The sequence below is a fragment of the Lottia gigantea genome (genome assembly GCF_000327385.1).
Source record: "Lottia gigantea unplaced genomic scaffold LOTGIsca_341, whole genome shotgun sequence".
Taxonomy (NCBI): domain Eukaryota; kingdom Metazoa; phylum Mollusca; class Gastropoda; family Lottiidae; genus Lottia; species Lottia gigantea.
In genome coordinates, this window is record NW_008709149.1 from 10,423 (window position 1) to 29,381 (window position 18,959).

The following is an 18,959-nucleotide window of genomic DNA, read 5'->3' on the forward strand; positions in this document are numbered from 1 at the left end:
GAGAATGTAAGTAATAGTTTCTGAAATACTGTCCAACAAGAGAATGTAAGTAATAGTTTCTGAAATACTGTCCAACAAGAGAATGTAAGTAATAGTTTCTGAAATACTGTCCATCAAGAGGATGTAAGTAATAGTTTCTGAAATACTGTCCATCAAGAAAATGTAAGTAATAGTTTCTGAAATACTGTCCAACAAGAGAATGTAAGTAATAGTTTCTGAAATACTGTCCATCAAGAGGATGTAAGTAATAGTTTCTGAAATACTGTCCATCAAGAAAATTTAAGTAATAGTTTCTGAAATACTGTCCAACAAGAGAATGTAAGTAATAGTTTCTGAAATACTGTCCATCAAGAGAATGTAAGTAATAGTTTCTGAAATACTGTCCATCAAGAGGATGTAAGTAATAGTTTCTGAAATACTGTCCGTCAAGAGGATGTAAGTAATAGTTTCTGAAATACTGTCCATCAAGAGGATGTAAGTAATAGTTTCTGAAATACTGTCCAACAAGAGAATGTAAGTAATAGTTTCTGAAATACTGTCCATCAAGAAAATGTAAGTAATAGTTTCTGAAATACTGTCCAACAAGAAAATGTAAGTAATAGTTTCTGAAATACTGTCCAACAAGAGAATGTAAGTAATAGTTTCTGAAATACTGTCCATCAAGAAAATGTAAGTAATAGTTTCTGAAATACTGTCCAACAAGAGAATGTAAGTAATAGTTTCTGAAATACTGTCCATCAAGAAAATGTAAGTAACAGTTTCTGAAATACTGTCCATCAAGAGAATGTAAGTTACAGTTTCTGAAATACTGTCCATCAAGAGAATGTAAGTTTTAGTCTCTTAAATACTGTCCATCAAGAGAATGTAAGTAATAGTTTCTGAAATACTGTCCATCAAGAGAATGTAAGTTGTAGTCTCTTAAATACTGTCCATCAAGAAAATGTAAGTAACAGTTTCTGAAATACTGTCCATCAAGAGAATGTAAGTTACAGTTTCTGAAATACTGTCCATCAAGAGAATGTAAGTTGTAGTCTCTTAAATACTGTCCATCAAGAGAATGTGAGTAATAGTTTCTGAAATACTGTCCAACAAGAGAATGTAAGTAATAGTTTCTGAAATACTGTCCATCAAGAGAATGTAAGTTGTAGTCTCTTAAATACTGTCCATCAAGAAAATGTAAGTAACAGTTTCTGAAATACTGTCCATCAAGAGAATGTAAGTTTTAGTCTCTTAAATACTGTCCATCAAGAGAATGTAAGTAATAGTTTCTGAAATACTGTCCATCAAGAGAATGTAAGTAATAGTTTCTGAAATACGTCCATCAAGGGAATGTAAATTATAGTTTCTGGAATACTGTCCATCAAGAGAATGTGAGTAATAGTTTCTGAAATACTGTCCATCAAGAGAATGTAAGTTACAGTTTCTGAAATACGTCCATCAAGAGAATGTAAGTAATAGTTTCTGAAATACGTCCATCAAGAGAATGTAAATTATAGTTTCTGAAATACTATCCATCAAAAGAATGTAAGTTGTAGTTTCTTAAATACTGTCCACCAAGAGAATGTAAGTAATAGTTTCTGAAATACGTCCATCAAGAGAATGTAAATTATAGTTTCTGAAATACTATCCATCAAAAGAATGTAAGTTGTAGTTTCTTAAATACTGTCCACCAAGAGAATGTAAGTAATAGTTTCCGAAATACTGTCCATCAAGAGAGGTCAAACCTTAGTTTTTTAAATACTGTTCACCAACAGAAGTAAGTGGTTCTTTCTGAAATACTGTTCTCTAAGATTAAAAATATATCCAAGCAATTGAAAGTTCTCATTTCTGACTTTTTTTTTTATAACCGTTTAAAGTTACTGTGTGGGAAATTCATTTGATTTCCGAATAGTCATCGTTTTGTGTCTTATTTGTTTTTGAAAGAAATAGAGATTTTTTCTTGGCAAAAAGTATAAGAAGATGATCAGGTGCCTGTTGTTTGGAAACAAAAGTAAACGATATTGTGAATATGCATACGTTTATGTAAATTTGGTCATATATTCGTCTATTTGATACAATAGTCATGTGCACACAGTTTGAAAACAACAGATAAAAAATTGTAAAATGAAATGTATCTTGTTATTAACGTGCAACACGCCAAAATTTCTGTTAAAATGAATAATTAATATGTAATTATACATTGAAATTCTCTAAAGATCTGTTTGAACATTACAATGTCTGCCATTCAGATAAACATGGTTAGATTAGATTCAGTTTCACTTTCCAAAGGTCGACGATTTTCTTGCTTGAATAATAGATGTTGTCTCGTCATTTTAAATAAGACTTGATAAAACACGCCAATTTTATCAAGTGCCTATAGTCTGCCTTGACGCCACCGGACGTTGCCGATCCCCTAGTGGGCAATCATCTTCCAACATTTTGAATCTTCTTATGTTCAAACCAAGTGATTATGGCAGCAAATGAGTTAACATTTCCCAGAACTAAATTGTTTAACGAATATTATCATATGGTTTATGTTGCCAATAGACTTCAAACAACGACGGTAAATTGTAGTGGGCGCCATTTTTTCCCATGCGTTTTGTGAAATACCCAGCGAGAAAGCACGAGACGCCAGAAATTCATTAAATATTAATAAACTCCTATTGGGTCGCCGTTGTGGAATCTCTGAGGTATATTAGCATTTAATGGTCTTAGACTTATTCAATTTGTGTGGTAACTGTAAAGGAAGATTAAATTATAAGTTTTAAATAATATACTAATAGATTGTAGATAGTCGATGTTTGGTGTATGGTTTATGAGATATTAATATGTTCTGGCAGCCATGCCACTCAAATTACAGACGTTATTCCTACATTAGATGCAATACAATGATAATGAAACGAACATCGTAGAGAAGCTTAGTAGTTTCAAAGAAAATGAATACCCGGGTGGATGCATAGCTTAACAATGGCAACAAGATGAGCTGGGGTTGTGGACTTGGGGCCCCTCCCCTCGAAAAATGTGTTTTTAACATCTCTCCTGCATTCTGAGACCCCTCTGTAAGTTGTTGGGGACAGGGGTCCGTAGACTTGGTTCAACCAGTCCCTATGTTAGTTGAGCCACTGTAGCTTCTTAAATGACTGGAAGAGAATATCAAAGATCCATTTTTACGAGACAAACATTGATGGCAAACCACAATCATCGTGAGGGGTGCTTTTGTTATTTTTGGCAAGTTTTCATAGCCTAATATCCATTGATGCCTGTCGTTGCCTGTCGTTGACTCTGTCTATAATCCAAGTTCTTGCACACCATGTATAACACAAGTAAAACATGCACTGTACAATATGTTGGCGAAACCCAAAACGCATTGCGTACTCGTCGAAGCGGTCATCGCTTTGATATTCTTCATAAAAAAGACAGACCAATCGCGAATCATTTCAATTCAACCAATCATTCCATTGAAGATCTTCTTGTTATGCCAATAGAAAAGGTTTCTGTATCTACAACAATCAAACCAAAAACCAAGCAATTGTAAAGGGAGAGTTTCTGGATAGACCAATTACAAACAGTTGTACCTAACGGCCTCAATATACAGCATGACCACCAAATTATACCTTTCGTTGCCACCTACAATTCTACAGCTTAAAATGCCCGTGTGATTGTCAAACTCTTTTATAAAGAACTTCAAGACGAATTCCCAAACATTTAAACTAAAAGTGATGTTCCTGTGCAAGGTAGATTATAGATCCTTTTTCATTAATTGTTTCAATCGTTTTGCATTTCTGAATTATTTCTGTATCTTGCAAATCTCTCCAGAAGTAGACAATTTTCTATCAAATTGATGTATTCCAATGCTGAAATCCACAGACCTAGGACAGTGCTTCTATAAAAGAGTTTCTCTATAAAACCTTATACAAGTAGCCTTTCGACTGCCTATACGAAGCACTGTCTCGGTGCGTAACATATTACCCCTCAATGCTCTGTTATTATAACTGATCAAGACTTCATTGGATTTTTTTGACCGTGGTAAAGATTTATGTCCATTTGTTTCTGGTGCTTAAAGTCATCAACGGTGTCAATTGGGCAATAGAAAAGTTGATGCAGATACAAATCAAGATCACAAGTCAATTGTAGGGTGTTCACTGATCGAGATTTCTAAATTGGAACTTATAAGTCCAACATATCCATAGGCTATACTTTAAATCTAGAAAATTTGAGGTAATGTAATTTATATCGAGATTAAGAGTTGTCGCCCTTTAAATACGACAGTTAAGGTTGAATTGTCGTCGTTCACAGAAAAAGAATCTATAACTTGGTAACGACAAAAGTCTACTTTACAATTGTTTCATAGCGCCAAATTGATTGCAATTATTGAAAATACTGAAGTCAACTAAAGTCACGAGGGTTGATTTGGTAGACAGCAAGTAAAAAGTAGCGAACAAGTAAGAAGGTAATTGCATTGTTTCTGAAGGCCGGGAGAATTTATGGAGTCTCCGAGAGATTGAATAAAAAATAAGCGGCACCGTATTTATTCCCCAGTTGAATAAAATTCTTCTCAACTTATGTTATTTAACAATCTTTCAGTCTCATTAAAACAATTACACTCAAACAAGTTGGCAACTACAAGACTCTCTGGCCATTTTAAAGGGACATTAAATGATTTTTTCTTATCGAGTGGAAATGGTTTAAATAATTCGAACATCTTTTTCTTTATCCCTAGATGCAACTACGAGTCTAGCTGATCATCAAGGGACATCGCCATCTTGAACAAACAAGGCAGCACTTAATTCAACGAATGAGAGGTATGGAAAGAGTATTGGCTGATATAGGAGATAACTTTTCAATAAAAGCACTGAAACCTAGGTCTTAAATTAAGAACATGTATTTAAACATGTGAATAAATTTATCATATTTTTGAAAATATCGGGCGATAACCCGAAAACAATGCAAAGTACAGGTAAAATTCGTGGGAAAATTTTGGGCAAACCCGTCTAACAGGACTTCGTCCCCATAGGACTTCGTACGTCTGTGTGTATAGGTGTTTTCCAAGAATTTTTAGTTACCCTTTGCACTCGGAGCCACTAGACGAGGTATATGGTGTCCGATGCGGTGTGTGGAATTATTTAAACTGTAGAAAATAGAAGAAGTGCTTTATGCAAGAAGTACAATTTCAGGCATATTCCTAATGTATATTATCTTCTATTCTTCGTCGTTTTTTTTAATACGTCGATCCATCGATATTGGTCACCGTACTTTGTCTTTTTGGACCTTTTATTATCATGTATCCACTTAAAGTTATTATTACCCTAGTACCTTCGAAAATTATTTTCGCACACTATTTTATTTAAAAGAATAGACCAACATAATCATAGTTTATAAAGAGACGAACACAGCAGTCGACACACGTGAGGGAAGAAGCGTTTATAGAGTCCGGTGTGTAAATTTGAAACTATGAAGTCGGTTGGCTACCGTAAGTCTGCTGAACTTGAAAATTAACACCTAAGAATGTAGTGAAAAAGAGGAAACGTACACAATACGTTTCATTGATATAGACTGAAGCATGTAGGAACTCACGAATTCAACACGACAATGTTATCGGAAACGTAGTTTTGATTACGTAATTACAATTAAAAGTGTGTTTTAGATCAGGAAAACGTGAAGTAGGAACATGCTTTTTGTCTTGTACATCTGAACAACTGGAATCTACTAGTTTCTCATGGCTCAAACGCCCAAGTACTTTCAAAAAGGTTATTCTTTAAATTTTACGTAAATATCAAAGCTATTTGAAAAGACCATATTACTGGTTTTAAGTGCATATTGATACGATCCTATGCGAGATATTGAAATAGGCGACATACAAACAGACTTCTGTCATAAGGTTATAAGATATGATAGCGTACCAATTGACTTACATAATCAAATCCATGTTTCCTTGATAATAGGCCCTTGTTCTGATAAAATTTATAAAAAGCGAAAGGTTATAAACTGTCTCGGATATAAGTGCATGAAAATACAGAACACATTGAAATGAGTTTTGGCTGAAATGTAAAGCTCTACGACGAGTAAAACACCTTTTTAGGATGTTCTTTCTCCTCTGATCAATATATTGTAAGTGATGCAGTTGAGGTTGGTAGTTAACGTTCGCTTCCAGCGAATGCTGATATCGCAAACTAAGTAGTTTGGTAGTCGTGGTAGTTGGTAGTTGAGGTCACTGGGACGGTTATAATTGCAAGACATAGCCTTTCAACCACATTAGCTCCATAAGATGCCACATGGTATGTTTTTAAACTCCGACCTCATCTGATCAAAATATTCATATCAGTGATAGGCTATGTGAATCAAAAAGTACGGAAATTCACATTAAAGGACAGAGTGGGTAACTTTTGGAAGTAGTATTGGAACTATGCCTACAGTAAGGCTACTCAAATATTTTTAATGTGGTAGAAAGTAGCCTATCATATCTAATCGCCCAGGCAATGTTACCCGGGGGTAGATCTCCAGTTGGTGCCAGAATAAATGTTTAGAATGTTCTTATCTTAGATTGGAATCATGACAAAAATCAAACAGATCAGTTTCAGGCGAAGAATCAAAGAGAAATTGTGAAAGATAAGAAAACGAAGGGAAGTAGCCGTCTGCAACAAGAGATGAGTAGAACCTATCTGTGATCAAAATCCACCCTTCCGCAATAACCACTTCCGCCGTCCACACGAACCGTCTCCATTTTCAAAATAAACGGATATTGTCACTTGAGTATAAATAAGTTATATATAAGTCATTCAAATGTATTTTATATATAATGTTTTAATATTGATGAGGATTACTTATTATTGTTCTTCTCTGGATTTTCGGTTATAAGTCTACATTCACGCCATATTAGACAGTTAAAAATGTTTCTTTTCTTTTTGTCGATAGTAATGCTTAGCAAACCATTTTTTTTACCATACATCTAACACTAATTGGGTTTAGCTAAAAATCTATTAACTTTGAATGCTCGTAGAATATCTCGAATGGGCCCGGCATGAAAAATCCAACACACCCTTTTGGTAGAGTTACGTCCCTTGATATGGAAAACGAGCATGCTTTTATGTTACACCAGCTTTTCTGCCCTTGGTCAAGCTAAAATGAAGATTGACAACACTGTTCAGAGTTCAACGAGGGGAATCACGCCAGGGCAGTGAATTTATCGGACTTTAGTTTACCCGATACATAATTTGAAGATCATCGGATGCACCAATCGTGGACCTCAAAACAGAATAAACTTCAACATCCCCGTTATTTATTTCTTTGAGCAGTTGAATTTTAGAATTTTAGAATTTCGCTGAATGGATATATATTATAACGTCATGCATACAACTATAAAGTATAGACCAGATACAAGGACTCTTCAGAGAACCTCATACCTCAACAGGAAAAATTGAGTCGACAACCTTTACCATGGATATCGTATGCTACTAAAACGTTTCCAAAGATACAAATTTCAAAAAGATTTGTATCGGAGTCACTTTGAAGGTCGTAGGGGTGTGGATTTGTTTCAGAGCCTCTATGAAGGGGTTGTAGATTTGAATCAGAGCCTCTTGGAAGGTCTTGTAGATTTGTATCAGAGCCTCTTGGAAGGTCGTACAGATTTGTATCAGAGCCTCACGGAAGGTCGTACAGGGTTGAATCGGGGCCACTTGAAAGGTTGCACAGATTTGTATTAGAGTCTCTTGGAAGGTCTTGTTGATTTGTATCAGAGCCTCTTGGAAGTTCGTACAAATTTGTATCAGAGCCTCTTGGAAGGCCGTACAGATTTGTGACGGAGCCACTTGAAGGGTGGTACAGATTTGTATCAGAGCCGCTTGGAAGGTTGTATAGATATGTATCAGAGCCTCTTGGAAGATCTTACAGAGTTGAATCAGAGCCATTCAGAAGATCGTGTAGATTTTTATCAGAGCATTTTGTTGGATCGTACAGCCCTGTATCAGGGCACATCATAAATACAGGCGCAAGAAGATTTGCAGGAGCTTCGTATAGGTTGATGATTATATTCATGGTGCCGGAGCTGAAGTAATCTTGTGGCTATATATTAGTTAAGGTGCGGGCACACGTGCGGTCTTGATCGGAGATTTTTCTCGCCTATTAGAGTATTGAGTAAAGGATTTATGATATCAAACAAGTTTAATAATTGTCACGGATAGTTTTATCGTCTGCTAGACAGACAGTCATCATCCAATCAGATTAATTTTCCTTTTAATTGCGTGCTCTGCACGTGATTATCGACATGAACGAAAGCGGACCGACTGGAGATTTTTGTCTGCTCCTGTGTCCATGCCAGTCGGTAAAACTCTCGACGAGACTCTAGTCGGCGACAAAAATCTCCGACCAAGACCGTCCGTGTGCCCGCACCCTTACCAATCCTCCCAACTCGTCAGATTATACCTCAACTATCGTAAGTAGAGTTGTTGGGGAGTCTTTTGGGGTAGGTTATGACATCCGCTTCTTCTACATTGGTTTCCTCCCTTTTAAAACTCCAATGCTAGAATGCTTCAGTGCCAGGTATTTGAGCGGAGACATTCTGAGATATTAGAATTATTATTATTCTTCTGATTAGTTTTGGATATTGCATAAATAGGAATTGAACTTTTCACTGAAGGAAAAGAGATACATCTATGAAATTTGACCGTGTGACGGAACGGTTTTTGTGTAACATAACTTGATTTATTTGATATTAATATTTAATCAATACGTCATTTGATAATTACTCCCTCCATCAAAGCGGCGCCAATCTCATTCATAACAGAAGATGTGTCGTCTGCTACGGATTTATATCAATATGGACGAGTTCATTATCGTCATACTGAATATCAACTTTTATTACTTGATAGGCGTTACTGACGCATTACGTTGTACTTTGTGTCGTTACAGTTAATGTTTTTGGCGTTTTTACAAACTGACTCTAAGGTCTGTAATCTGATCTGATACTGCAAGTCCTCCTCTTTCGCTCATAGACCCATGATGAAAGGTTTAAACCCAGCCATCCGACGACAGCTTGAATAATATGCACGTCCCACGGCTATAATTTAGATTTTATAGCCTGTACGTCTCCATTTATATTTCCGTAAATATCATCATCTGTATCCTAAAGCGGGAGATAAATATTTTCTATGTAACGTTTAGTAAAACATTGGAGAAAAACACTAGATTTATTTAACTATAAATACCCACGCAAAAATATTTGTAGCAAACTAGAGTTAGAGCGGCGAACTAGCGATATGTGATATGTGTTTGTGCTTCAATCAGTTTAGACGCGCCAAAAAGTCTAGACTTCAGTGAGCGACCAACCAATCAAGTCGGCCCTTTTGTCGACCACTATGAGGGTTTGACGAGTCGATATCATTACGATAGGGAAGGCAGACTATACCTTTAATTAAACTAGCATTGGATATTAAAACAAAGGATCATTAGAATACGGTTAGGACAGTAACACATCATTTACACCAGTTAAGTCAACAATCAACGTTATTATACCACCTAAATGATTGCAGTAAATACGTGTGCATTAAAGAACAACCTAACACCCCTTGAAGAGGAAGTCAGCACGAATAGAACAGAGAACAGCGAAGATTGAGTTGAGGTTATGTGTCTATAACAAACCATTTACCGTTGAAAGGTGGCTTACAAGAATAAAATGAAACGTGGTGAACAGTTTTGAGTTTACTGAAATTAGGCATATTGTTGCTAATGGGGCTTTTGGAACCGTTATTTATCTAATTTGCATTTGGAGTGATAGTGTTACGTTTAATTCAACACTTGAAATTCTCCGTGTCAAAAACCGTGTCGTATATTTACCGAAATACCAGTGTCATAGTTCGCTATACTTGTGTGATAAAAGGATATATTTTTAGTTTGTTTATTTTTTTGGGGTACCTCAAAGTCTGTACTGGGAGTTGGTACGGCTATGAGGGTGGGAACCTACCGGAACGGTGGCCCAATGCTGTATGTTTCGGTCTAAACGGAACGCCCTCGTGAAGCGGCTCTGGAAACATAGGATTACAAACAATGAAACCGACAGTACGACTGAAACTGTGGAAGATCTGGAAATTAAATCGGTAGCACAATCAATGCTTAAGCGTTTGGACGAAAAACAGTTACAACTGTTAGTTGATTCAGTGGAATCAAAGGGAGGGGAAACCACAGATTGTGTTTTGCTTCCAGTGGGAGACCTGAAACTCGGAAGAAGGATGGTTGCCCCACATATTTTGTGTTGTCAGATATGGCGTTGGCCTGGCATATCAGAAAATGTGGAATTAAAACGCTTATTGTGTTGTTCATCGATTAATGACCAAACGCACATTTGTTGTAATCCGTACCACTGGAGTATTTTGATAAAACCAGGTGAGATACGGGAATTGTTTTGCTTCTTTCGTGGTAGCCATGTTGTTTTCTTCGTGCGTCCTGATTGGTCCAAAACAGACGAAGGTTTCATTTATGCATACTTTTATTATTTCTTACTCTAGTTTTTAAATTTTTATGTAATATTTAAAAGAAATATCGAAAATGGGGACCCCTTTATCTGTTGTACCGAAGCTTAGCACTTCTAAGTTAATCCCCGCAAAGCCATTAATGTTTTATTAATGCGATACGAGCTGTATATATCTCCGATACCATGCTGATAGATAACATCTCGAGTGGCGTATGTATTGGCTGGAAGACGCATACCTGAAATAATTTATAATTTTGGGGCATTTTGAATTGATTTTGAAATTTAATTTCAAGATTGTAGTGATTGTCAATCATTGAAGCGTGGACAGCTGCGGTTTGACAGAGGTCAGACATATGGTGAGTCCGAACGGCGATCAAACTTGAGACGACCTAATACCCCTTTGCAGACGAATAATGATTGTATGGCGCCAGCCACCATAGGGCAAGTTTATCAGTAGACGGAACACTACAATTATCTGTAGGATAGGAGACTGTACAATATTAACATTGACAATTATTTTCTTTTCTTCTGACAGATGTACAGATGTCTGCTCATTGTCGATTAGATACAGAACGGGTAAAAATTAACACAGGTAACGTATTTTCTTATTGTCTTATCAATATGAACGGTAGTATAGATCTGCACTCGAGAAATGTAAAGGTCCGTTTTGCACTGAAATAAGTACAAAATTTCAAGCAAATAAGAAACCCAATAAATTTATAACAGATATATGAATATAGCAATTGGTGTGAATTATTTACAGAATGTATTTTATAACTGATTGTATCAGGATAATAATGAAATAATGAACACTAGTAACCAACCTAATCACTAGTAACATACGATATACACCAGTAATATAGTTTTATATACAATATACATCAGTAATATAGTTTTATATACAATATACACCAATAATATAATTTTATATCATATAAGATATCATTTACACTTGTTATATAGGTTTATATCTAGTATACACTTGTAATATAGGATCATACACAATATACACTTGTAATTTAGGTTAATATACAATATACACTTGTGATATAGGTTTATATCTAGTATACACTTGTAATATAGGTTTATATACAAAATACATGTGTAATATAGGTTAATATACAATATACACTTGTGATATAGGTTAATATACAATATACACTTATAATATAGGTTAATATACAATATACACTTGTTATATAGGTTTATATCTAGTATACACTTGTAATATAGGTTTATACACAATATACACTTGTGATATAGGTTGATACATAATATACACTTGTAATATAGGTCTAATGATGATATACACTGGTTTAACTTCATGTAAAATAAACATACATTTTGCATCAAACATATAGGTTTGTATGCTATATATACAATTGATAAAGGGTTATATAAAATATACACCATTATTAAAGTTTTAATGATGATCTACACAAGTAATATAGGTTCATGTACAATAAATATACATTATTCATCTGTTGTATATGTAAGCCATGTAGGTTTATATACAATGATATACAGTTTATATTTTATCAGTACCAGGGTAGTGTACAATAGACACCAACTATGCCATCAGTGCCTCGATATCATATCCCGATCTTACTGGCTTTATATAACATTAAAAACCAATAACAATCCTCCTTTTTTTTTTTTCGTAGATCGACCTATGGGTAGGCAAGAATCAACTGAAACAGGATTAACTCCTACAGCTCATAGACAATATTATTCAGGTAAGCAATATTATATACTGTCAAACTCGATCATGGAGCATCGTGTTTCTTCTTTTTCAGCTTGTGCTAGGGTGTATTGAGACAAGTCTCAATGAAAGCACTGGCATAGGTCACAGAGAAATAGATAAGCTTATTAATTATGTAAAAGTTAGTTGATCATTAGTAAGATTTTAGTCACAAACGTACGTGTGACGTTTAATTCTATATGTTAATAATGATCATCACAATAAATGCACTTGCAACAAAACAGTGTTCAATAAGTATGAATATTTTAGCAAGTTGACCTTGTGAAGGTCATTTCATTTTTAATGCTACTTTTGTAATGAAAATTTAAGTTCTTATAAAAGTAGGTCGAACTAATTTTCCTAAGAGTACATGAATTTTTTTTATCAGACTGTTGAATCTTATAGCATACAAACATCATTTATAGAATCTTATACAGTGAGAATGTACCTGTAAATTACTAGGTTTATTATCTTCTCATACAATAACTATTGGTATGAAAATGTCACCAACTGTATCGAGATTTATGGTATGATTATAAATGATGGTTCATACAGTTTTTTTTTCATTCATAATCGATAGATTACAAGAGACCATTACTACATTCATAACATAACTTTCTTGATGTTATCTATCACACATATTGGTTTATGTCTGAAAAACTTTGGGCGAAGGCAGACACAAAAGATTATGATCCTGCCTTAAGGTTCACAGGCTGATTTTTCGCATGATTTTAAGAAAGTCACGTTCTCCTTATTTTGCTTGAAGACTTCATCGATCATCATAACTATGCTATGAATGAAATAAAAAGCATTATGAAGGCCTCTTGGTTATCTTTATTTAAAATTGTAGGCTCTTTGAATATTATTTTGAATATTTTTCAATCATTCAAGAAATTAATAACAAATACGGCATTTCATTGTATGAAAATACTTAAAGTGTAATGGAGTCACTACTTTCTGCACCGATGTGGTCTAATGAACACTCTAATAGATAGCGACAATTGCATGAATTTGCACCTCTGGATTCACACAAAATATTATTTAAACAATTTGAATGAACAAAATGAATGATGAATGTGGCTTTTGCATATCACACAAATTTATTGTGAATTTTTTTTTTGCAAAATCTGGTTAATAATCAATGAAGTAGATATTTTTACCAGCTCATTTTAAAGGCTTGCTGAAGTACAAAAAAGATCCTTAGTTTTTTTGTGAAAAGAATGTGATCTATTCTAATGAAAATATCATTTGGTTTTTCATCTAGATATTCCATATTTCAGGCACAGATACTTCAGTGTATATTTTCTTAAATTTATATTTCAAAATCTCCATTTTGATTGAAAGGTACAGACCTTGTTTTATCAGATTAAAGACTGAACAAAGGTTGTTTTCTTTTCAACAAAGTTTTTGGATTTTTTAAATGTTACAAATTTAGACTTGTATATTAGGAATTAAGTAAAACCTTGAAATTTTTATATTTAAATCAGTTTTGATTTTAGGCAGGATTGAGCTTGTAAGAATATTTTAGTAAGACAATATTAGGATGGTTTCTTTTTTTGAGTTTAAAAGTTTGAAATGAATTAGGTAAATCCTAAAATTTTATATATTAAACAGTTTTAATTGTAGGCAGGATTGAACTTGTAAGGATATTTGAAGTTAGACATATTAGAAGGTTGAAATCCCCTTGCATTCATAAGGTATGAAGCTCTTGACTTGCTGTCTCCAGTGTATGTAATTTTATACTATGTGTGCCGTATGTAATGTTTGCTAGACTTTACTTACTAGGGTACTCTTTCAAAAAGACGTGACCATTTCTCTAGCCAGTTGGCTGTATATAGCTTAATATCCGCCAGATATTGGACAAATTAATTTTACCGAGTATAACTATAATATAGTCAATTTTGTTTTAATTTCCACTAGAGTGGTCAAGACATATCAGTGGCTAACTTACCTAGTCTCAGGAAATGGACTGGTCTATTGTGTAGGGAAAACAATATGGGGCTAGCCAACTGTCTCCTATGAGGCCTGATAGGCATCAAAGCTTTTATACTAACTATATAATACAATATCTACTTTCTAACCATAACCTTTTTTTCATATTTTATATTTAGTGTCCTAATTACTACTGAAAATGACACTTGGTATGACTAAGTGAATATCTAAAAAAAAGTTTATCATTTTGATGCCCTTGACTTTCACAGGGAGCACCACGGATTAATTTGTAATTGTAGACCTTAGAAACCTCTGTTCGCATTTTTATATTTGTAACCAGTAGTTGATGTAGTTATGATGAAGTTAAGATACTTTTAAGCTATAATTGAAAACACATCTTGTCTAAGTTATGTCTGTGAGAAGTACTGATATTGCTAATGTTAAAAAATAATCTAAGTTTTTGTTACAGCACTAATAGTAATAGTAAATGTAGTCATTGAGTTCAGTTTTATATTTGATACAAATCAGTTCAGTTTCTATTTAGATACAAATCAATTCAGTTTCTATTTAGATACAAATCAATTCAGTTATATATTTTGATACAAATCAATTCAGTTTTATATTTTGATACAAATCAATTCAGTTTTATATTTTGATACAAATCAGTTCAGTTTTATATTTTGATACAACTCAATTCAGTTTTATATTTTGATACAACTCAATTCAGTTTTATATTTTGATACAAATCAATTCAGTTTAATATTTTGATACAATTCAGTTCATTTTTAAATTTTGGTACAAATCAGTTCATTTTTAAATTTGATACAAATCAGTTCAGTTTTATATTTTGATACAACTCAATTCAGTTTTATATTTTGATACAAATCAATTCAGTTTTATATTTTGATACAATTCAGTTCATTTTTAAATTTTGGTACAAATCAGTTCATTTTTAAATTTGATACAAATCAGTTCATTTTTAAATTTGATACAAATCAGTTCATTTTTGAATTTTGATACAGTGTGTCCATTGCCCAGTATGAAATAACGAAAGATTAGGCTATTGCCTCTTGCAAAATTTTCCCATGTATAGTGCTTGCATTGCCTGTCTCCATTAAAGAAGGAATTGAAGAAGCCAAAAAAAACATTTCATTCAATGAAAGTTATATAAAATGCCTTTTAAGAATAGCTTTTAAGATTGAATGTTGAATGAGCCAATTTACAAGTTGTAATCCATGTAACCAATTTTTTTTTATTTAATGATATCATGCAGATGATTTGGGGTGATCATTTTAATAATTCTTAATACTCAAAATACCTATAGCCATTCATTGCTAGAAGCCAATCCATATTTCCCACAAGTTTGACTAGACTAAGTTCTTAAAGTCTCTTTTCTTTGACAGTTTATGAAGTTTTTAACTTGAAAACATGGCAATATCCATGTCATATCATTTACCTCAATGATTTTGAAAACAAAATTAACAAGAATTGAACTTGCTTTTATTATTAATATTAATAAGTTATTGACTGTATTTGTTAAGATGTAGGTCACACTGCCGAACTGACCCACTGACCTTGCAAAATTTGAAAAAGTGATATGCATGTTGGACACATTTTTTTAACAGTTTATATAAGTAGTTAGTGCATAAAAGCTATCTAGACCTATTGTTTCTTTCTTAATCAGTTGGTTACTTTTAAAATTTTTCCTTAAATCATGTGAGTCAAATTAAGAGTGCATGACCTGTGCCTACTGGACAGTTGCTCATGAGACAGTTGCTCACCAGACAGTTGCTAACCAAGATGCTCACCAGACAGTTGCTAACCCGGTTGCTCGCCAGACAGTTGCTAACCAAGATGCTCGCCAGACAGTTGCAAGCCAGGCAGTTGCTCTCCAGACAAATGTTCACCAGACAGTTGCTAACCAAGATGCTCACCAGACAGTTGCTAACCAAGATGCTCGCCAGACAGTTGCTAACCAAGATGCTCGCCAGACAGTTGCAAGCCAGGCAGTTGCTCTCCAGACAAATGTTCACCAGACAGTTGCTCACCAAGCTGCTCACTAGTCACTCCAGTCAGCTGCTCACAAGAACGGTGCTCACCAGACAAATGCTCACCAGGTAAATGCTCACCAGACAAATGCCCAAGAAATTATAAATGCTTCTTAATCAAAAATTGTTGATTCCTTAGAAAATTGAAAGACACTCCACATGCATTCATTTAAATTAGTATGCATTCTGCATTTAAGTGTCATAAATAAATGTCATGAATAACATCCTGTTGTGTTTGTGAAAGTTCTGATATGGCTGTATTGGATGTTAAATGGGAGGAACATGACTAATATTTCTCAAGATAAAGTCCAGTTAGACAAGAACTACAACAATATTGTGTTGTTTTTAGCATTCTGATCAAATTTATCATCATTAAAACACATTAAGATGGAGCAAGTGGTCTGGAGTTATAATGTTAATGGACTCGCATTACAAGTTGTCTAAAGATAATAATAGGAAGTGTGGAAGACAGTCTTAATGTAAAGCTGTCATGTTTGTCTGGACCAGAGAATGGCCATACCAACCCAGACGTTGGACAACTGAAGTGGTCTAATCCGGGCTAATTTAATCCCATTAATAAAGATAATATGACAAGAGTATAAAGTTAATTAGGCTTCAAGATTACCCTTTGATCTTGATATGTTAATCCTTTATGTCAATGGTCACTGTAAGTATGTTTATGAAAATCCCAGGGATAGTTCAAAGGATTTTTCATAAATTTTGATCTTTACCATGAAATTTTGTGTCTTCACATTTGATGAACTTATTTGTCAAAATGAATGACGTCTGCTTTTCCAAATTCTCCCAGAAGTCCACTTATGGGTCTCCTGAATTGAAGAGCTCTTTGTGATTGTTGTAATGAAAGTCAAGAGACCAGATTAACTATATAATGAAGGAAGGGTTAATAAGAACAATCTACTTCTGTCTGTCAAAAAGTGTGTCATTCATGCCATAATTGTTTTTTTAAAGGCTAAAGGTTAAAGTTCATTGTTGATGACTAAATTTAGGTAGTATTGTGTGAATGAAAACTCTTTCCTGAGCCAACTTAGTCTCATTTTATTTTAAACAAACTGGGGACTTGGAATAAATAAATTGCACTTAAAAAAATAAATTTAAAGAAATTTTACCAAGATTTGAAAAGTTTTAGAGACTGGCATGGGCTTTTAAAGGAAGATACTTAAATGAATAATGTAATGTGTTTCAACAATTTAAATGGCCTTAATCAGGTGAAATGACAATGTAATTTGTTGAAACTTTGTGTAAAAAATAATTCCCAAAACACACGGCATTTGGAACCATAAAATTGTTTTCCATTCCTAATGTAATGGATTCCTTAAATGTCACTTAACAATTGATAAAGATGGCATGGGTTTATCATAAAGTTTATGCAATTGATTTCAAATTGCATGTTAGATATTGTTAAAAAATTTGTTAAGAAAATAGTTTCTATAGCCTAGTTCTGATTCACCCGAGTATATAATGCAGTTATAGCATTGAATTTCAACCTTCTTATCAGAAATATTTGACCTTTGTGAATGGGTCTTTTCAGACGTCATACCACACAACTACAGATACCATTGTATAGAATGGTATAACGTGCAGCAACACATGTAGTTTCTTACCTATCTCAATCAAGCATGTATTTGGTTGCAGATCTTATTCAACAATATGTATAAATACCAGTAATATTGTTAGGCTATGATAAGACATTATTTGTTGGTTTTGTTTCTGTCTGCTTATGGAAGCCATGTTGTTTTAACCTAGTATTTTCATGTTTCTTCCATTTTTTTATAATCATGCAAGTGAAATACAATTTTTCTAATGGATAATTTTTTTTTTCAACTTTTTTTTTTGTCTTAGAATGTTGTTTTTAATTTTTTTTAACTGTTTTAAGGTTAGGATTTTGAATATTGCCATAAAATTACAGCAGATGTTGCTTATTTTTCTTTGAGGCAACCATCAAAACATATTGAGATTTCAAGATATCAGATTGAGTTGCCTGGAAAATATGGTCGTACCAGTGCCGAAAGCTCTGATTCTGTAAATTCAGTGACAAAACTTAGTAGGTAGATAGTCAAAGTTACAGTAGATGCATATGTTTGGAATTTAATTCAAAGCAAGATAGTTTTTGAAGCTGTTGAATATCAACCACTTTCAGGAGAAGTGCATATTGATTTTAAAAAAACACAATTAATAGCTTTCCCAAAATGAATTTAAGAAAAAAAATTAGCAGCTATCCCCAAATTCAAATTGACAGATTGGCAAAACACTGGTAATAGCAAATGTACATGGTTATGTTTCCCCAAATTATTTCAAAATTTACTCAAATAATTTTGAAACAAAGGCCTATGGCTAGACAGAAAAATGTCTATAGAAAGTGTGAAGAAGTATTTATCATTTTATACACCTCATTTACTATAGTTGACCAAACCTCCCCTGGGGACAGATACAAGTAGACTTGAGGTGTCAATTATCTTAACTTTATTACTAATAAATCAAATTATACTACAATTATACCACAACTTGACTTCTGCTACTTTCCATCTGAAGATATTCTATTGATTTGCCGGCAATTTCAGTGGGAGTGTGGTGCTAAAATTTAAAAAAAAGAGCACTATTATGGACATATTCATGCAAACCATGGTTAGATGGTTGACATCGTCACAATGTCAAGCTGTTACGAACTTCATCTTATACCTTGACTGCAATAGCCACCTTTCTTATATCATGGAATACAGGACTTTAATTGAATTTTTGAAAGAATACAGCAAATACAGCCAAATGACAGCTAAATTGT

General features: G+C 33.8%; 1 protein-coding gene across 1 annotated transcript in view; it reads left to right on the forward strand.

Annotated features, from left to right (window-relative positions):
* Positions 1-9,956: 9,956 nt before the first annotated feature.
* The window catches only part of LOTGIDRAFT_145516 (hypothetical protein), a gene marked incomplete at both ends in the record, with an annotated part of 33,473 nt that continues 24,470 nt past the window's right edge, over positions 9,957-18,959 (forward strand). Inside the window, 3 exons of the mRNA XM_009058568.1 lie at positions 9,957-10,335; positions 10,977-11,072; positions 12,127-12,177. Coding sequence (XP_009056816.1) covers positions 9,957-10,335; positions 10,977-11,072; positions 12,127-12,177 — 526 coding nt within the window. The remainder of the gene's footprint in view (positions 10,336-10,976; positions 11,073-12,126; positions 12,178-18,959) is intronic.